The sequence below is a fragment of the Anarrhichthys ocellatus genome, unplaced genomic scaffold, assembly GCF_004355925.1.
Source record: "Anarrhichthys ocellatus isolate YVR2014 unplaced genomic scaffold, GSC_Weel_1.0 scaffold66, whole genome shotgun sequence".
In the NCBI taxonomy this organism is placed as follows: domain Eukaryota; kingdom Metazoa; phylum Chordata; class Actinopteri; order Perciformes; family Anarhichadidae; genus Anarrhichthys; species Anarrhichthys ocellatus.
In genome coordinates, this window is record NW_022280096.1 from 1287906 (window position 1) to 1309595 (window position 21690).

The window sequence follows — 21690 nt, forward strand, 5'->3', positions numbered from 1 at the left end:
AAATTGAGGTGTAGTTTCAGAGGGCAGGTATGTCACCATCCCCAGTACCTTCGCGCTCACCCTCGCAAATGTGAAGTGGTTTTGATTTTTATCAAACTGGACATGTGCACACTCGTGAAACAAGTATGAAATGTGGCTTAACATTAACTGTCAGTGGAAGGGAGGAGGCCCCTCACAAATGCAGCCAGGCACATCATGCTCCAGCTCCAGTGCTTAGCATTTGAAGGGTCCACACTGGATTGTTGTTGATGGGTGATTGGAGGAGATGGACACAATGCTGTGGGAAATATTCAGCTGAAAATAATGACCCGAAAGCCTGGAACTGATGCCACTCTTAATACTTTCCACTTTAAAAATCAAAATCCTTCCACTTTTTGAGGTTTCATCTCACTGATATTTTGAGAATCCATAAGAGTGGTATAGGGTTGGGAATGTACTATATTTTCCATACTGAAACACACTGTTCAGCTGTCTGGTCAAATAACTTCACAACGACTTTGCAAGCTCAATTAAAAAAGGTCTGAAATGATCTCTCTTTCCTGGAAAGTCCCCCCTGTTCATCTGTATATTTCCTTGAAAAAAATGTCACCCAGCAGATGAAATGCTAACCAGATGTTAAGCTGCCATTGGCAGAGGGTGTCCTTTAACTCATAATGGCTCAATATCGCACAAGTTACAGCAGTGCAGCTCACACATGTCTCAGCTGTATTCGCTTTAAGCTCTCCCGGCGAAGGCAAAGCTATCTCTGCTGATTGTATAAGTCACTTGTTTCCGTAAGAGGATGGAAAAATGTCACGATCATGCTAGAAAAACAATCATGACATTCCAGAGGAGAGACAAGGCTTTAGCAGTATATATTTGTGATTATCATACCTGTCTGTAATTTGTAGAAAATTGCTAATAATCAAAATATGTCTTGTGTTTACTTTTGTAATTGGATCACATGCTCTCTGGAGATGAGGACGTACCTCTGCAAATTGTTTTGCTGGATCAATGTGAAAAAAGGGAAAGTAAAATATCTGGTTACGTAATAATAAAAAACTCACAATAACACAAAGAACAAAATTATACAAATATTTTATGAATCTAACAAAGTGATACATCCGTTTGGTGCAGGTATAAGCCACATGAAAATACAATTTCAGAGCACTGTAAAAAACACTGCTTTCCAACATCACAGTCTAGTATTATACGATTCCTGTCTATATTTACTGTTTAGTTTCTGGTTAAAAGGTTAACACCAACAATGTGTCCTGTTTTTATCCATAAATCACCAAACACTATTGTGTACTTACATTATATTTGGAGGTATTGAGATGACAATAACAAATGCAGTATTTTTTCCATTTTCTGGATAAAGTTTCCACTGTGAACAGCACTGAGCCAGCAGGCTGTCCTTGAATAGAATTACCAAGTATTAATAGGGTGCCTCAGAAAAGTTATTTTATCACAGGAAAATTAAGTATTTTTTAAAATCTGTTATAATTCCTTGTATATCAATGCTAGATTGTGCAGGGATAATCTGAAATTAAAGAAAATCTCAACTAAATTAAAGGTACTGAAAAAAATATTGTATTCATAGTTATAAGTATGTTTGAGTTCTTATCTTTACTATTTTTAAAGATAAGAAGAAGAAAGATATTTTTTCTTTACTGTTCTTTTCCAGTCTGTCCCTCCAAATACAAAGGACTGAGATGAAGTCGGGCTCACATTTCATTGACATTTGATATTCTCCAACAACTGGAACCGTAAAATCATCACAGCCGAAATTGTGAAAACAGCTGAACTTGGCCTGCAAGCTGAAGCAGATACAGAATACTGGATCTTTCTGTTAAATATCCAAACAGATCTGTCCACAAACGCATCAAGGCCTCTCATTTCCCACCGGAACCTGCCCTGCATTACTACCTTGAGCTGGTGTTTGGCTCACGTGTTCAGTCTCTGGCTCTCTTCAGAACTTGTCAGCTGGCAGACTGCTTGGTGGTCGGTTTGTCCGGAGCACTTCTTCAGGTGGATGGGCACTTCTTCCTGGCCCCCATTTCCAACTTTCTTAACCTTATCCTTGTCTTTACGGTTCTGAGATGTCCCGCTGCTGCCCTTTGACGAGACCGCCTGGCCTCTGAACAGCTGTGCTCGCTGCTGACAAAGGCCCACCTTACTGAGGAGGATGAATACGTCCCCCCTGAAGGCTTTTGTGAAGATGGCGTACAGGAACGGGTTGGCACATGAATTGAGCGGGTAGAAGAGCACTAATAAAATCTTGGAGTTGGAGACGGTGATGAGCGGCCGGTCCAGCGCGGCCGACATGGCGTAGAAGGAGATAGGCGCCATACACAAGAAGTCAGTAAAGATGAGGACAGCCATGCGCTTGGCGATGTTGGTATCCTTGGATCCAGAACGGTAGTGAGGGTTATGCACTGCGCAGTAGATCTTGAAGTAGCAAGCACAGATAACAAGAAAGGCCAGGATGTTGAGGACCAGCACTGACAAGATGTAGACTTGAGCCACTGTGGACTGGGTGTCCATCGGGAGACAGATGCTGACCTTCTGGTAACTGCTCACCCCAACCAGCGGGAGCAGGGCCAGTATGAGGCAGAAGATCCAGCCGCCTAGCATCACGGCTGCCGCATGGTGCAGACGCAGCTTACGATCCAGCCGCATAGCAAAGGTGATAGCGTACCACCTCTCCAGAGTGATCACCGTCAAGGTGTAGACAGACAACTCGCTTGCGAAGACCGTAAAAAACCCTGCAAGTCCACAGCCAGGGCCCGTCTGCCAGTCTATGGCGTGGTTGAAGTACTCGGCTCGTGTGTGGAGGTCTACAGAGGCGATAAGCAGCAGATAAATTCCCATGCACAGATCTGCAAAGGCCAGGTGACACATGAGGAAGCGAGAGACTGAGAGCTTGTAGTGGCTGGTGAGCAGCACCAGGAGCACCACCACATTTCCCAGAACAGCCAGCAGACTCACAAACCACACAGACACTCGCAGGAAGCCAAAACCCATTATGTCCTCACAAGGATTGAACTCATCAGGCACTGGTGCACATGCCACCTCCTCTCCCTCCTCACACACCACATAATCGTAACGACTGTTAAAGTCTTGGCTGGTGTCCTCCTGGGGGTTCTTGAGGGTCTCTCCGAAACCCACATCCTCATCTGGCTGGCCCCCAAAATAGGCGTGGTAGTGGAGGCTTCCATGGAAGTCACCTCTCCTCCAGTCTTGGGACTCTCTGTGGCTTCCGCCATTTGGATCCTGGTCTGGGATTGTTTCCTCCACAACGTCCCCTTGGAGGGAAGGCATGCCAAGGGGCCCCACAGAGCGCTTTTGATGCTGGTCGTAGAAGGCAGTCAAGTTACAGATAAGGTACTCCACAAAGCTGAAAAACACATACAGTTTGAGTTGATAAAGTAATACAGTGGTCCTAATTTAGACAAAAATACAGAGACCTGGCTTCAATTCTCACTCACACTCAAGCGTCAAATCACATCATTTCATTTCTATATCCAGTTGAGGAAAAGTGGTTCCTATTTTGAAAGTCGTTATTAGTCTGGCTCAACCTTTTTCCTACAATAACAGCAATGATGGCATTAATTATGGCAACACTTTAAGAAGTTATAGGTAAACACGTCAGAGAAACACGTCAATCCCTGCCAAGATCCACACTGTGCAGCTGCCCCACTCAGTATGGTAGATAATCCAAATACACAAAAACACAAGAGCATTCTATTGGACTCTGTTTGTCTTTCAAACACTATGGATACACTTATTGTGATGCATCAACTTGACTTTTCTGACTCTTCTAAGTGCAGTACATTCCTAGAATGCAAAATTAGAAGAATTGACGAATGCTCACCCTCGTTTTTTTTTTAGGTTTTTGAAGCCGCAGCAGTGGCTGGGGTAGGTGAGGTTGGCGATGGTCAGGTGCTTGAAGGTTTTGATTGGCGGCAGTTTCTTGAGGGCCCAGGCATCGCGCGCCTTCAGCTCCCGGAGAGAATCAACACCTGTGGTCGGCAGGGAAGTGATCCCTGTTAGGGACACGTCTCTTTAAGGCAGAAAGGAAATGAAAGAATTTAAGAAGATACAATTAGGTGCATGAACATAGATTTTTGTTGTTGGCTCTAATAATGGCAGAGTGGTCATGAAAGGAAAGTGGAGGGGGCCCCATAGTCCCCTCCAAAGCATGGGACTGTTCTTTGCAACATCCCTACCCCATGCAGGGTTCTTCAAACGTTTAGTGATTTCCCAAATGCGTGATTTTTTCGCCAGGAATGATGCAATGTGTGCATGGGTCAAAATTAACAAAACAATGAAATCCAATATATTGCTCTTCTTTTTCACTGGAACCATACTATAAGTCCTCTGCACGGGCCATGGCAGTGGTCAGTGTGTAGTCTATGGAAATATTGGATTTAAACTATTATATGTGGTATTTCTTGCGCTCTGCCGTCATGCCAAAGCCAGCTTAATCTCATCGGGACAGAGACATGCAGGGGACAGACAATCTCACTAGCATCCTGTGTGATCCTGTTATCAGGACATTCTATTCAGCACCGGACACTCTCCCCCTTCCAGGGGCCAAGTAGAGGCCACATTTTCTCTCGCTTTCTTTAGTTTCCGAACCCATTAAACCTTTAAGTCATTATGCTTATTAATGTAATTAAATAAAAGAAACACAAGCCAAAGTATTTCATATTCACTAAGAGGCCAATTGTTCTCTTTTAGTCCCAGTTGCTCTCCCCACTTCTCTGCCCGTTGCTCGTTTTTCCTCTCATGGGACACATTGTGTAAGGCTGTAAAAAATAATTAAAAAAAGCAGCACAGACTCTTAGTGTCAGTCTGATTTTGTCATTCCCAGATGTTTAACTCATGACCTCATGAAAGTGACCTCACTCAGGACATGTTCCTCAGTGGAACAGAGGAGGAAGACCTGCACACGAACCCCATTTAGCTACCCAGACACTTTATGGCTAGATCAGAGCCATAACAGCAACTAGATAGCCGTGGTAAAGGGTTCTGGCAATCAAACACTTTTAAAATGGAGATTCAGCTTGAAAAACCTTGAGAATGGCAAAAACAATGACAGTATCAGAGAAACGTCGGAAGTTTCTTCCTCCAGCGCTTGCACACAATGCGTTTCAGATTTCCTGGTCAAAGACACAGCTGTGGGGGAATGATTTTTACGCTTTGCTATCCATTTCGCAGACATGTCTCATCCGGTTTGCACATTATGAACGAGGAAATTGTTAAAATCTATCTTGACATGGTGTGAATAATGAAAGTACCAAACTAGGCCTATTATTTATTAATTTATATGAGTTTTTAAAACGGGTTGATTTATGTAAACCAAAATGTTTAACATCAGCCAACCTTAGCGTTCCTTAGTTAGTGGTCATACCAGACCAAGCTGTAGCGGTAACCCCTGCATGTATTGAACTGAGCAAGGGTGTGTTTTATTGCTTATGAGTTCAACATTTGATTTGGTTTTCTTCGTTTGAGAACATTTAAGTACGCTAAGCACAGAAGTGTGTAACCAAAACCATCCACCAACATCCAATTTAACCAATGTATCAATTTAAAGTGTCACTTCCGCCCAGGTCTGAGCCTAAGTCCACCCTTTGTATCATTTTGAAAAAGAAAGTAGTCTGCTCTGCTCCCTGTAGTCTCCTAGTGGCAGTGAGCAGGGATATAGCTGCTGCTGATCACCAGCCCGCTGTTCTGCTCATTTTCTGTAACCAGTGTAACGTTAGCATGAAAACAGGGTGGAATAAGCAAGGTAAGGTTAGCTGGCTAGCTAGCCAGCCACTAAATGAGAAAAATGAAACAACTTGATGCTCCATTTACACAGTCTTGTCATTAACATTGATTCACCAGACTTTGTAATATCCTGATAGCGTTAATGTCCAGCTCGCAGAAAGGAGTTTACAGGCTTGTGCTGTGATTGTAGTGCTACACAGTGGTTACTGAAGAAGTAAAAATGATAACCGCTGTGTGATCAAACCCCCTGATCAGAGGGCGTAAACATTCTTCTATTTTATGACGTAGATTAGTCCCAAGCGGTCGTTTCTACTAAGAATCGGCTTTACAAGCCGAGGGCTGATTTAAAACCATAGACTGTATAGAGACATTTTCAACTATGAAATGTCTGAAATGCAGATTTTTATAAACTTGGTAAGAAATATCAATATTAATGCCAGCATTGATGTGTTTCATCGCAGTACAGTCATATCTTTTAGTTTAGCTTGAGTGTGTGGTTACTCTTTTATAAATGTATTTAGACAGCAGATTAGGATTGTCATTGTCATTTTACATGCTAATAATACTAGGATGATGAAATCTCCAAAGACTTATCACAAAACATCCCACAAATGGATGTAACTGTGGCTCACCTCTTGGAACAATGGTTCTATTGTATGTGAGATAAGAACATGTGTCACTACAAACAGGTACTTCAGGTATACTTACAGAAGCATGGGGCCGCTGATGGTGCCCGCAAAAGCCTTTTCATCCATCTTAGTAAGATACCTGTTCCTGTGAAGGTCTCTGGACAGGAAAGCACAAATTGAAGTTTATTAGTAGAAAAGCTATCCTTCTCATTTCAATCCGACTGACAAAGGCGAGGCATGGCATAATATTTCCCCAAGCCTCATCACCGCACAGTTCTCTGTTTATTTTCTCTTATTTCGGGGATGAAACATGACAGAAAAAGGCCTCACATACATTGTTGATTTAAATTAAACAGTGTGATGGTGTTCTCCTTAAACACACTGCACCCTCACTACACCATCACCCTGAATCCCTTACATCTAATGAGGATAATAGACCTGTGAGTGGTGTGTTTGTCTTGGTCAGGGTGCGCTGGGATCAGTTGTCCCCTCTGAGCAGATCAGGCGCCAACACAAACGTCCGTGTGCAAAGACTCACAAGTCATTGACCAATGGCTTAATTAGGCTCTTATATGGACCCGGGATGTGTGTAGGTGTTGTAAAAGAGGAGATTGATATCATTAATAACTCATATCCTGAATAAACAGGATTCCGGACCAGCGGGTGACAGGAAGAAAGAAAAGATGTTGCGTAAAGAGAAGAAAAGGAAGCACTGCTTAACTTTCTCTTAAGGTACTGAGGCTATTGAATATACAAGTGTGACTCTAAACTGATGTCTACAAGTCACCGAGAGCAGAACATTTAATGCAGACTTCCTGATTCACACTATTGAAAACATATTTTCATGAGAATATATTTATTATGTATAATATATTATGTATTATGTATGAGAACTATTCAAGAGCTGGGCTTAGGCCCTGTTAGAGTACATATGAGACGCTACTGTGATCCTGCTGCTTTTGTGGTGCAATTTTTGGTAAGACGATACACATGCCAGATGTGCCATGCAGAAATGGTTTAGTCCAGACAAAATACAGAGCAACATCATTTTTCTGAGAAATGTAAGACCTCTAAATCGATTGATTTTGGTGTCACATATAAAAAATAAAATAAAAATGTGACTTGAGAATTGAATTTCATAAAAACGCTGTTGAAACAGTGAATCATAAATTGAGACATAACTAACGTAATACACAAGTAACAATAGCATGACACTGCTCTGATTAGTCAGTGTAATAGCATGTCCATTCGTATGTGTCTGAAACTGCTGAACAAAATTAAAGGAACATTTTGTTATTTTGGGAAATATGCTTATTCAGTTTTCTTGAATTGAACAGTTAGATGAGAAGATTGATACCACGCTCATCTCTGTATGATTCACATGAAGCTACAGCCTGCAGCCGGTTCACTTAACTTTGATGTCAGCATAAAGACTGGAAACAGCTGAAATAGTCCTGCACATGACATCCAATAAAACTACAAGCTATTGTCGTTAGACTTAGGTGCGGAATAAATGAGATAGCATGTGTTATTAAGTCAGCTTTAGAGCTGCTGGTAGGTGGATGTCGTTACCTTTGGACAGAGCCAGGCTAGCTGTTTCCCCTGTTTCAAGTCTTTAAAGGAACAGTGTGTAGCATTAGGAGATCTATTGGCACAAATGGAATATAATATTCATAAGTGTCTTTTCTTTAGTGTATAATCACCTTACAATAAGAATCGTTCGTTACCTTACAATGAGCCGTTTACATCTACATACAGAGCGGGTCCTCTTCACTGAGCTGGCAGCCATGTTTCTACAGTAGCCCAGAAGGGACAAAACAAACACCGGCTCCAGAGAGGACCATTCATGTCTTTGAGTCGGCCACCTAAGTTCTCCTACACACTAAATGATGCCAAATCACACACACTGCACATTCAGGAGCCGGGATTAAGCGGCTGCTGGCTGTAGCCTCATATTTAGCGGACAGACATGAGTGCACACATTTGCCTAAATGTCAAATGCCAATATGAAATACCTACACTTGATCTAGCTTGGTTCCATTGAAGGCATGATGTTGGATTTCTCTGAAGCCATTTCCATACAGCATCCTGGAACAAAAGCAGAAGTCAGTAATATCAAGGTAATAGCACTGATTACAATATGTCTCTTTAGATTTAATAACCAATCTACTGAATGAAAATATTTTCCATGTGTTGATGCCTCATCCATTTCTGCGCAGCAGTGACACAAATAAGTAGGACCTGCTGATTTCACATTCTGTGGTGAGGTTTCATCTGTCTGTGCAATTTTGTGGTTCTTAGCCCAAGATTTTCTGTAACATTCTGTTTTGTGGAATAAAATTGCAGTTCCTCTTCCCTCCTCGCTCCCAAACCTAACCGCATACATGTGATTGCCTGTTGTGTTTTCAGAGTCTATGTACTTGTTTTTTCTATCTTTAAAAAATATATTGAGTTCAGAGTGAGGACATGTTTTTAAACATGAGGTCATTTTGCCCAATCCACACTTCTTCTAGTGGCTATTTTAGGGTTTAGATTGGATTAAGGGATAAAGGACACTCACTGTATATTTACTACATTCTTTTATCTAGTTCACATTCCCCTTGTGTATTTTGTATACAAGTGTATGACACAAACATACATGTAAATGCATGAAGATAAGCGGTTATTTTTCTGTACATTTATGCATGTGCACATGTCCATGCATGTGGTTGCTCCTGCACATATCTTACACTGTCAGCACGTCGCTTGTGATGCCACGGAATGAGTTGGCTGGAATCTCCGTGATGAAGGGATGATCAACAACCTCCCTGCAAAGGAAGACACCGAATGGAGAGGAAATTAAGTCGTGTTAATAATAGAATAAGAAATACCTTACGCTGGAAAGTGGCACAGGGAGAGATGTAGTGGATTAATGTATTCTCAAGTATTATGTCTCAGTAGGAAAGTTAAATTAGATGGAGTGGGTGTGAGTATAGATGCTCATTTTGTGTAGACATTCAGAGGGTTATATATGGAAAGGCAGATACCTATTGACAACAAAGATGCACACGTGCAGAAAGCACAAACTCATCTATAGGGCCCATCACACTGGACGCGGCACGGCGTGAAAAGTCGCCGTTGGAAATAATGGGTTTCAGAGATAGTGGCGGCGTTGTTCTGTGTAAAAGGCCCATTATGTGACATTTTGTATACTAATACCACACAATCAAATTCTTGAAGGGAAGTGGTCTTGTTAGTAGCGGCATTTCTCAAAATTGAGACCACATTTCCCATAATCCCGACAATGTTGTGTTCCAGACATTAATGTTGCTTCCTGCCCCTCCGTCTTACATGGAACACAACGGATGGTAAACATCTAAGAGGTGATTTCATACTTTATTCCTTTTGACATTCTTAAAGTAGTATAAGATATAGTGTGACAGTCTTGTTGGTTTATGATAGTTATGGCATTCATGAGGCAATTAATTGCTGACATTAAAATTCCACACGTAGCAGTTTAAACTAGTGTGTTGAGTTTATAAGTGGTAAAGGTATACCAACTTACAGTATGAAGTTCATGTCATTAGAGTGGATGTGGCTCAAGTCAGGGAAGAAAGAGAGGCCGGTATTGAAAATTCCCCTGAATAGCAAGAGGATAGAAACAGTGAGGACATACAGTAGACACAACAGAGACTACAAGCTCCTTTAAGGATAACAGGTACATTACACCAGCCTAATGCAAAAGTGTAATGAGCATTTCTATTACAAACATATTCCTTAAGATCTGAGTTTGGTTTCACGACATAGTTTAATAATAACCAGCCCAATTCATTTACTGGCATATTCATGTGTGACACCAAGTAGACCAGTTGTCTGGTTACAAGCCAGGGGTTCATAAAGGACTTATAAGTCATCATGACACTTTAACATTTTTCTAAAAAGTTAAGAGTGAGCGTTCACTTTTCTGAACTGGACCTGTACCACTGCATTAAACTCAAATGAAGCATGACTCACTCTTGCCCATACTGGTGCACACAATGCTACGAATAGATCACAATGTCGAAATTATTGCCAGACGTAAAGTATTTTAAATATATACAGCATGTCTTTTTGGATTACCATAATGTCAATATGAAGGAGTCAATGACAAAAACAGTATGAGTTCAAATAAAAAAACATGCAATGAAAAATACTCACAAGTATTTGAGGTTTGGGAGATTTTTAAAGGCTTCTGGGTGAATGTAGGTCAGACTCTTTGCATTACGTATCTCTCTGAAAGACCAGACAAGAAACAAATGTCCTCAAAATGCACTTACACATACAAACACAGTCACTCAGAGCATGAGTAAGTACTGAGGAAATTATTTGGACACACATTCAGAAACACACACTTATGACTTGCTGAGAGAACAGAACAAGGTGCATGCCAGTGTGCAAGAGAGGGGAAAGTCGGTGCAGACAGCCAGGGCCGGAAGAAGAGTCCAATTAGTGTTTCATTAGTGTGTTTACTCTGGTCAGCCCTGGGCTGCACCCAACACCTCTCTCTCTGCCCTGTGAAGCCATGTGGTGCTGTGGAACATGTGTCCTGGCCCTTCTTCACACACACCTGGGACCCCACACTCAGCCCAGCACACAGACAGGGTCAGGTCAATGGAAGTCACTGAGTGGGAGAGCTTGATCTTCACTGGTGGTGTTAAAATACTAAAGCTACACTGAAATATCTGAGAGCAGTTTATCAGTGAAAATAACCGTGTCCCAGTCTGCCAAGCAGTCTCCAACTGCTGAGACAAAGAGGTGAGCTGGAGAGTTTGAATCTTTGTCACAAGCCTTTGAACTCCAGAGGGTCAACGACACAGTGTGTTGTAACTTCTATTTCCTTTTACTTGGATTCTCCATTGATAAAGTTGGTTTCTGTGGGTGGTGGGTGGTCTTTTCTTTGGTGCCTTTGGCTGGTCACGTCTGACAAGGTTTGCACTCTTGAATCCAGCCTTTCTAAAAAGTAGAATCAGGTTCATGTTGCCAAGGTAAACGGTACCATCATCACATACTGTGAGAAAGTAGCCTGCACAAAAACGTATTCAAGAAAAGAACACAATCATTTCATACATCAATGATTCGATCATTTAATTGGGCCAATGATGCTCTTATGACTGAATTGTTCACTTTAAGTTAATGTTTTTCACACATTGTCACATAATGTATCCTCTTTGTATATGAAGAGCCTCTTCTAGTTTTTTGTCAGTGCACGGGTCATCATTTCTACATGATATCGATGTGGTCAAGTTAAAGCAACATTTATTGGTTGTTTGGCCACTTGGGGGCAAATAACAATGGCATATTATAGCCTCACAAAGGTGTTAAGGTGAACGTATTAGCAAACTGTTGACTATGTAGTCATCCAGCAGACATGGGGTAACATTAGCATTAACTTGGAGTCGTGTTTCTGGATAGCAGACAAATGTAAGTCCAATATTCTCTCTACTTTTATCCTTTCTTTGTCTCCACCAACTCTTGAGGCAGAGTTGGCTCTTTAGCTGCTAAATGCTCCACCCTGTTCACCAGCCAGTCGCTAACTGTCCTTGTCTGCTGTTGGGTGTTAAGCAGGTAGCATACCGTGTGTTTATCAGAGTTGGAGCTTCTGCTGCTGGAAATGAGGGTTATGAGAACGATGAGATTAAGTTGCAGGCTGTAAAACCTAAACCTGTAAAATCTGCTCAGAGACACTATTAAGTTCCGTAGAGCTGAGGGAAACTGCTGAGTCGGCTAATGATTTGTAACTACATTTACATTGACACATATTAATTGGATCAATGCAGCTTTAACTACCCACTTTATTTCCTGTGGATGACCCAGACAAACATGCTGATGTTGCTGCTGGAAAGATAAAATACCTACTTTCCTTTGTGCCAGTTTTTTTAAGCACAAATGACCACAAATGTTGAAGCTTTCATGAACTGTGTGTTTTTTTATAGGTTGATCATTATGACATTCACATCACTTGCCAACAGATGATCAAAACTGAGATTGATCTATTTACTGTGCCAGTAAAAAGCAAGATTTCTTGACATTGGTGGTTTCTCTTGTTGGTGGCATGAAACAAACTTCACCCAGCTCCCTCTGAATTCTCTGCTTCGACTGCAGTCTTAGATCCACAGCTGCTGTCGGCCTCGAGCAGCCAACAGGAAGCGGAGCATTAATTTGTGTCTGACCCTGAAGGAAACCTGAGAGAGATGCCATTATCTGATGTATTGCACTACACCACACCAATCAGTGGCAAATAGGCCCCAGAGATCCAAAATACACCCCCAGAACACGGATTCAACCCTCAGCTCGCAGTTTGAATTATTGTTTCTGTCTGTGTTTTGATGTCTGGAATTCGGCAGCTAATAAAGAAAGACAAAAAGGAAGGGTAATTGAGATAAAAAGGACAGCCACGTGATAAACCAAGTCATGTCTCAAACGGCTACGCGTGCACACATTTTATACAGTAATTGAAAAGTGGAAACACACAAACTGCTGTGTTACAAAGATGCTGTAACTTGGAACAAATCATTCACATAGGCAGGAAGTCTTGCAGTAATATATGTAGTGCTAGGAGGTGTTCTGCTAGAAAGTGTGTGGTCCTCCCTGAGACCAAGCCATAAATCTTTATCCAATAATTGAGAATAGAGTGCACTCCAAGACTTTTCCCCCTGAGCTGCTTTAACAAGAATATGAAGAAGACAAGGAGAGGACCCACATACTGGCTGTTGTTCAGCCTCTCTGCTCTGTTTAGACCAGGATCGGTAATAATGGATCAGATAATAAGATATTTCACCAAATTGAATTGTTTCACATCTAATTTGCATGCAGTGATTCCCACAACCGCTATTCTTTTGTCAATTTCTTCAAGGGGGAGTGAGGTAAAACTGCTCTGATGAGGAGCAGTAAGTGGTGTGCAGGGAGAAATAAGCTTCTAATGTGTTTCTTCCTTGCTTCCATTTGCTGCTGGCAAGGTTCAGAATTCAGCATTTTTGTCTCCAGAGAGCAAACGGAGCAACTTAATCAATAAAGATCAATAAAGAGCGTGCCATTTTCCTTTCGTTACTCACATATGGGTGATTTTCTTCAGAAGGAAGAAGGAATGCCTCTCCAGCCTCTGCAGCATCACGTCCACTGATATATATCTAAAAGAAATACAGAGCTTATACCAAATCTGAAGTACAAATTGCCTTTGTATTATCAAAATAATGATGTTTTCTAACCATCTGTTTAACTTGAAAGAATGCAGGTACTGTACCAGCGTGCAGGCGAAATACAAGACGTGCTTTAAAAAAAAGAGTTAGTGTGTGGCTCTCAAAATGATCCGAAAGCCTGCAACTCTTTCCTGAATTTATCAACCCACCTTGCCTAAAGCCTCCAAAGTCACGGGTAATTTTACAGGTATGCACCCGACATATACATTACCCAATCATCAGTCACTCTGCTCCAATTTGTTATTACTTGGTAACAAGAATGCTCTTTAAATAAACCATGAATTTAGCACTCGATCATCCTTCACAATGACTAGATGAAAACACAACGTATGTTCTCTTTACTTATATTACTTATAGTCTGACTAAATCTACCATGCAGTCATATTATCTGGATAGAGAGCACTCCTTGCTGCTAACAGAAAACTTCTCATCCACCTCCGTCTTCCTTCATGCATGACTTGGACGCAAATGTCGGACTCAGCGGCTGGGGATCAAGTGTGTATTTTAACTCTACACATCTCTACTGGGAATCTAAAATCACCACACACCCAAAACGCTCTGGAATACCTAGTCAATGTCCAAGCCCCGCTGCGGTCGAAGGACCAACATTCCTATTGAAGGAACGCATTAACGCTTCCAGCTGTGATTAGGAGCCAGCAGTGATGCTAACCAGAGAGCATATCATCTGCTTGGGGTGGGAGACAGAGAGGAAAAGGGTGGGCAGTTTGGAACTGGGGTAGGTTCTCACTTTTTAAGCAAAGCAGTTGAAAGGCAACAGGTGGACGAGAACCACTGTAAAGGGTTTGTGTTTGAATGAGTGCTGGGCAACGATTACAATTTTTTATCGCGATTAATCGCATTGTTATAGCAAAGTTCAATCATGAATTCAAAAGTAGTGTATTGTGCATTTTTATTTTAAAAGTACTGCTATATGAACAAAAGTGTAATAACATTTGGTTTGTAAACACTTTAAACAAATCAGGTGCTTGTTAACAGCAGTATTCCCTTTACACAGCAGCAGTTCTATCTCTTCACTATCTGTGCTCAGTGTGCTGACTTTATGTGAAACGTTCCACTGCTGTGCAACAGGAATAAAATGTTTCAGCACGTTTCATCTAAATGTCTGTCTTGTGTTTTCATGACAGTCAGAGCATGTGAATGCAGCTCTACTGTCTACTGCTCTATAATGCTGTAACTCCGAGGTGATGATGGTTACCCAGCGATGTCCAGTAGTCTCCAGTGAGAGCAACAGCTGGTGCGCGTTGTAACGCCTCGCTTTTGTAATCTTCTCCTTTTCATACAAGTCGTGTATTCTTCTTGTGATGGTGTGTCTTCAGGCTCATAGGTTGCGATCCTAAGAACGTTCCTCAGACCGACATCTTCAACAACACTAACCGGCTGCAGTGTGTTGCTCCACTTCTCTGTGGCATTTGTTAGCTTGTCTTGCTTTTGTTTATCTATACTTCTCCCACACGCTGCATCAACGTAGTCTGCCGAAGACTTCCTCCACTGTTTGTTTGGGTGATTTGCTGGCATCAGCGGTGTGTATTGCATTTAAAAAAAAACTGCGTTAATGTGCGATAAAATTATTGTCGGCGTTAATTCATTAATGCGTTAACGCGATAATAACGTGTTAACTTGCCTAGCACTAGTTTGAGCAGCAGTTAATAAAACGTGTACGAGCCTTGAATGGAATAATCCCTCTGAATAAATTGCCACTCACATCCTGGAGATGTTGACCATGTTGGCAAAGGCGTCTGTCGGCACTGATGACAGACGGGTCTCGAAAAGCCATCTGGTTGGAAAATAAAGATGGACATTTTAGTAGTCACAAACACATTTTACTCTCAATGTCTTCTAATGGCAATTAGCAAGGTGTTCTTTGACATTTACTAGATATCTTGGCAAATACGCTTCTTTGCTTTCTTGCAGAGAGTTAGATGAGAAGGCAACTCTCACATCTGTAAGGTGGGCTAAATATGTAGCTAACTAGAGCCAGCAGATGGTTAGCATAGCTTAACTGGAAACAGCTAGTTTGTCCAAAGGTAACAAAATTTGCTCACCAGTACCGTAATTGACACATGTTTTTATCTGTTAAAAAAAGTGTGATAGCAACATATTGTGGTTTTATGGTGGGTAATATGCTAGGCTACTTCCTGGTCAGGAGCTCTTCTTGGACTCTGTTGCCTGGCAATTGCACTTGGCCAAGAAATAGTCACCCCCATACCTTTTTGTTTTTACACTTTTTGTACAGACTAAACAAAGTAGATACTATGTGAGGTGTCAGAAGGTGATTTAGAAGTGCAGACAGGTGCTTTTTGTTCGTGTGGTACAGAGCAAGGCTAGCTTTTTCCTTCAGTTTCAAGTGATTCTGTTATCAAAATGTAAATTTCAAATCAATCATTTTCGTCTTTACAATTTTCCAATAACTCTCAACAAGAGGAGATCTAAAGGTAAGAGATGAGAAAAAAAGGGAAAGACAGATAAAAGCCCAACACTGATACATTTCAGAATCAGATGAAAGGGTTTTTTTAAGCACATGGTAAAACAGACTCTCCTGTAGGAACATGGGAAAAAACAAAAACCTGGATGTGACTGGACCTGAGCTGGCAGCCAAATGAAACAATGTCTGGGTCTGTTTAGAACAATGTTTCAGAAAAGGTTAGGACCTAAGTGTGGGATACACAGTTACACATTGTTCAGGATACATTAGTACTCAGTGTTACAGATACACTGTGAGAGCTGAGACAGAAAATATTTACAATCTCATCTATACTCCTATATTGTATCCACAAATCAAACCTTTTAGCTTTTTGCTGTTTTTGAGTAAAAGGAGAAATTGTTCAAAATTGGAAAAAAATCAAAGAGAAATAATTTGACATTTTAGGAATTACACTTTTTCAATTGTTGCTTAGATGAGAAGATAAATGTTACACCCTTATCTGTACTGTAAATAGCCTATAAAGCTATAGCCAAGAGATGGTTGGCTTAGCTTGGCATAAAGGCTAAAAGCAGCTAGCCCGGCTCTATCTAAAGGTTAAAAAAACAGCTGCTAGCTGTAGATTTATATTTAACATACAGAAATATTCGTATCTGACTCCTGACAACCAAAGCAAATAAGATTTTCTCCCAAAAACTTAAAGAGTAGTCTATATTGTTGGCACTTTTTCCTAGCTAGTCAAAATGTGTTATTTCTTTCCTGTGATCTTGCAGCAGATGTTGTTGTGGTGGATTTGGGAATGACAACATAGTAATAGAGGAAAGAGATAAGGATGGTAGCCACATGTGTTGATGTCATGTTGTTTCTCCAGAACCAGCCTGAAGGAGGATGCACATTCAGAGTTAGTTCCACTGCATCCTATCTCAACTGGCAACAGTGTGTGCATCCATTTGGAAACAGGTATAAAAAGTGACTCAGCCAAAGCGAGCATCTTCACGCACCTTCGGTTGATCATGGGAACAATAGACTAATTCAGAGCCTGAGATCTGGCCCGTGGGTCTGAATTAGGTTCTCATGGGGTGGGGGTTTAGTCAGTCAGTAGACACGGGAGCACAGCACCCTGCACACGCTCTGACAAACTCAAACAAACAGCGGGACACAGAGCAGACCCTGATACCAAACACCCCTGTCAGAACCGCGCTGTTTCACCACCGCGCTCAAACCCAAATAACAGCATGCATTTTCTCCCAGGAGCACGGGGAGAAGACCAATGAGCCCATCTCGGAGGCTTGAGGAGAAAATTACTCCCCCGACTTCTCATTTTGGATAGAAACTCGAGAAAACACACAGGATGGGAATTGAGTTTGAAGTGGGGAGAAGCCATACAATTCATAATATTGCCAGCGTTGGATTGACATCATAGCTGTGTTTACTATGGGCTCCGTCTCCTGATGTGTAATGGTCTATGGGGACTGGTAGAGAGGGTCAGTTACATACTCGGCTGCACATTCAACCTCCAGTGTGGTTCAATATAAATTCATGTAGAAATGCTTTCTAAAAGATAATTCCCAAAAGAATAATCCGTACTGTCCTCTCAGCCGGAACGCTTGGATATGCAACACACAGTTACCTTTTTATTTCATTTTTCTGTTCTAATCTTGTGTGTTCTGAGTGTACAGTAGCAAGCTAAAACAAAGTTGCTCTTGGTGGTGGACAGTGATTACCTTTTAAATTAGTTTTATTCTAGGTTTTATAAAATATAAAATGAGTCTTCTCCTAATTCCGTGAGGTAACTACTGCAGAAGTAACAGTAACAATTTCCATTGCACGATCCATTGGTACAAATTAATAGCTGGGGAACTGTCAGTATTTCCAGTAATCTCAGCTCATCATGATCAACGTGCCACTTCTCATTTTACAATTAATCCCAGTGCTCATCTGTTACCATTCAGGAAACAGCGTTTTCACTCTTTCAGTCAGTGTTATTAGATGAGAGGTCGAGGGACATCGAATATAACGAGTTATCACATGTTTCAACTCCAATCCAAAAATTCTGAAGTTTTTCAAAGACTGAAACTGCGGCGTTTTTTCCCCTTTTCCCTTGAAGTCTTTTTTTCCTCTTAATTATTCTCAAATGGTCCTCTCGGTTGTTTGAGAAATGTGCTGTTAAAGGTAAATATTGTATTTGAATGCATCGTCCAGACGCAGTCAGGACTCACGCTACGCAGGCTTTTAAGCGTGTCTGTGCTTGCCTTTCCACCTCTCTGCCTCCCAGTGACACATGCACTAACCTCCACACACACAAAGGACTCCAATCTCTAAGTATCCACACATGCATACTCACACACAGACACTCACAGGCGTCTGCTTTGCTAGAACATATTCCTCCACAAAATTATTTTTAACCAGACTCTTTCATTGATGAAGCAGGGGTACAGCACAAACCTCTACCAATGTTGAAAAAAAGTTGGAAAAGGAATATATTTCTCTTATTTGCTTTTTGACAGAGAGTTAGATGAGAAGATTGATGCCAATGAGAGGGGTATTGATCTATTTGAACTATTTCACCAAAAGACAAGGTTCCTATCATGTGATTTTTGAGTAGAATTTTGACCCCGACGAAACAAAGTCAAGTGACTTTCTAAGGCATAGTGCGTGGCTGGAGTTAGTAGGGCTGGACTGCACAGGACTGACCAGGGCAGCAGGGCCGTTCATTCCTCAGTGTGTGTAGTTTACAACAAAATCAAACTCCCTCACGCCTCATCTGCTAGGACATCCCGCTCAATACACAGTCTATTTTGGGCTTATTTTTCTCATCAGGAGGGTTGACAATCCCGTGCTTAGTGGCATGCTTTCATGTCTCTATCCTCCTGGAGGGCTCTGGGTAAACTTTGGGCAGGAATGTGAGGAAATCGTAGGGGACATCGGGGCACGTGGTCAAGTGAATTGGGGCAGTGATCAGGAGATAATTGTATGTGATCGGTGCTGTTGGAGGCGATGCAAAGTGGTGTTTGGGATTGAAGGATGGAGGGATGGTTATTAGTGAGCCTTAGATCAGTGCTTGTGAGGAATTTTGTGTAACTGGAACAGTAAGGGAGAGTATCAAACTGGTTATTTTCTCAACAACTTCATTAAAAGTTCAGCTAATACAATGTAACAGTACCGTCTGATTTATCACTAAAGAATGCTGATTTAAATGGAAATACCCTCCAGTTGTGTGTTTCCACACATGGCTCGGAGTCCCTCTGAAGGGCATGTGCTTTCATCACTCAAGGCCATGTCAAACTGGTCGCTCTCTGTTGCATCATTTCTGCCCTGTACTTAAGCAAATTAGGAAGCGTAAAAGCCCTGCTACATTTTTCAGAGGTGACCCTGACTTATTACATCATGTTGGCTCCCAGGATAACAAGACGACAGATTGCACACAGATCAGCTGTATGTTATCATTAAAAAAATATTTCTGTTGGTTTATTTGCCCTCTGCTAATAAGACACATAGCCTCCTCTCCACTGATGACAAGGGTTTTATTATTTTGGATTATCATCTTTGTAGTACAAAGTGAAGGAAGATGTAAACCTTGGATAAAACTTCTCTTCTCTTTTCTCCCCTTTACACTGTACATCATATCGATTTCTGGGTGTTTGTCGGACAAAATAAGCAGCTTGAAGGTGCCATGATGGGCTCTCACAAGCTGTAATGGGGATCCCAATTTTCTGACATTTTATAGTTTAAGCATTTATTTGAAAAAAATAGTCAACAGAAAATCACTAATGAAAGTAATCATGTTGCATCCCTAGCTGGCAGTAATATTATTATACTATCAAAGTATATACGGTTACTGGAAAGTGGACTGGGTGTACTTCACTATGTGGTGTATACTGTAGTCTGATAGCTGGCAAATAAGATGAGACCATTATCTAAATAGTGTGTGTCAATGTTAGCTTGGCTGTTAGTGAATTAGCATACAATTAAGAAACAATAGGCTATAAACAAACATCAAAGTTGAAGCTGAATGAATAAATGTGAGCAGGTGTGTTTGTTGTTTTTCAGAAATGTTCTTTTTCCTTTATTTAAATGTCTCTTGTCCACAGAGCACGCCTGCAGTACGGGCACTAAGGACCCTGAAATGTTCAGTCTTCTGTGAAATCTTCTGAAGTGGACATTCTGGGTTGCTTCTCTTTCTCTCTGATATGTTTCTCCCTCCATCCTCAAATATCTTGAATACAGTTAACCTACAATTGCAAGATTTAGGGACAATTGATAATGTGATGATATTAGATATTGTACTGTAAACTGTAATGCTGATTAAAGAGGCAAATGAAAAACCAAAAACTGTAATTAAACTCAATCCACCAACAAAAACAAGACTATATATGAGAAATTCAGGTTGTCTTTTTTATTTTTTATTATGGTTCCACTGGTGGAATAATGTTTTGTTTTTTTAAATCAATAATTAAAGCCAATTATAAATCATTCAAAAGTTTAGTGTTCCTTTAATGTATATCAGATTGGCTACATTCCACATGAAATCCAGTATCAAGTCACCCTGACACCTTTGGAACATAGCTTACTACATACTACTGAATATAATACCTCAAAATGGAATAACTACTTAACATCACAGACAGCCGCAACGTCCCTCTGGGGGCACATTGAAGGAATATTCAAGAAGTTATAATGATTTTTCCTCGGGGTTAAGATCACTTCACATTCAGAATGCATGAAAAAAAGCAGCAGAATCACTTTTGCAGATGCCTTTTGCACGCCTACTTACAGTGTCTCCGTGCCTGCAGGAAACCTGGGGAGAATACCAATGTCAAAGCAGGAGATTGTGTGAGTCTTCCACTCAGAGCACTCGCAGACAGCAGGGCAGGAGTCAGCCTCCGACGCTCCGGGGCTGATAGAGAGACTGACGAGCGTAAACAACGCGCACGTTATCACCTGCATGCTGGAGGGCTGCTCGCTGTCAGCTTCGGCTTCAAATATCCCCAGACTGACTTCTGTTTTTCCTTCAGAGTCCTCTTGATGTCCACAACAACACGTATTTATCAATTCAAGTGAAGCAGTCTGGTCTGTGGTGTTTGTTTTAGGTGTATAATCCTCAGGTAGAGACAGTGGTGTGCTCAGTGTTCTTGACAGGGCCCCAGGAGTTCCTGTGAGGCTGTGAAGGTGTAGATGCTGTAGGACGGACAGCTGCAGTTCTCTGCTGGGTTTAGAGGTGGTCTACAACTTGAGGGGAGGGTGGACTTCTGAGGCACTCTTGTGTTAGACTCGAGAATAGTTTTGTTCTTGTGTTATTGCATTCAGTTCTATACGGTGAATATTATAGTTATATTTGTCCAATTATGCCGAATTTATATATTATGCTATGTAGCTACTATAGTCAGTTAACATAAACTGTCCATTTCCCTATATAGCTTTTTCCATTATTTTCTTATTAACAGTTTGGCTTTTCATGTGCGAGAAACAATTCCCTTCTTTTCTTTCCTTTTTTCTTATCTTTTCTAACTGACAAGCGGTAACACTGGCGCTAACGCAAACCTTTGGACAATGTAGTTCACAAATAATGGATTCCCACACTGTTCCATGGTCGCGAGCCTACATTTCCCAGCGTCCCTTGGAGCTGCTGCGAACGGTTGTTTTCCTGCTC

General features: G+C 41.3%; 1 protein-coding gene across 1 annotated transcript; it reads right to left on the reverse strand.

Moving 5' to 3' along the window:
• Nucleotides 1-791: 791 nt before the first annotated feature.
• Nucleotides 792-21188, reverse strand: tshr (thyroid stimulating hormone receptor). The gene is made up of 10 exons (XM_031872840.1): nt 20815-21188; nt 15324-15395; nt 13457-13531; nt 10563-10637; nt 9931-10005; nt 9116-9193; nt 8406-8474; nt 6466-6543; nt 3857-4045; nt 792-3379 (listed from the first exon to the last, which is right to left on the reverse strand). The coding sequence occupies exons 1-10, from the start codon at nt 20985-20987 to the stop codon at nt 1927-1929; spliced, it is 2337 nt and encodes a 778-aa protein (XP_031728700.1). The 5' UTR covers nt 20988-21188; the 3' UTR covers nt 792-1926.
• Nucleotides 21189-21690: the final 502 nt, after the last annotated feature.

Excerpts from the sequence above, each read along its gene's own strand:
- tshr (XM_031872840.1), bottom strand. The coding sequence starts at position 20,987 with ATGCAGGTGATAACGTGCGCGTTGTTTACGCTCGTCAGTCTCTCTATC. Across the intron at positions 8,475-9,115 it reads ACAAGCGACGTGCTGACAGT|GATGCTGTATGGAAATGGCT; the intron begins GTAAGATATGTG and ends CTTTTGTTCCAG. Across the intron at positions 4,046-6,465 it reads ATCAGCGGCCCCATGCTTCT|AGACGTGTCCCTAACAGGGA; the intron begins GTAAGTATACCT and ends TCTGCCTTAAAG.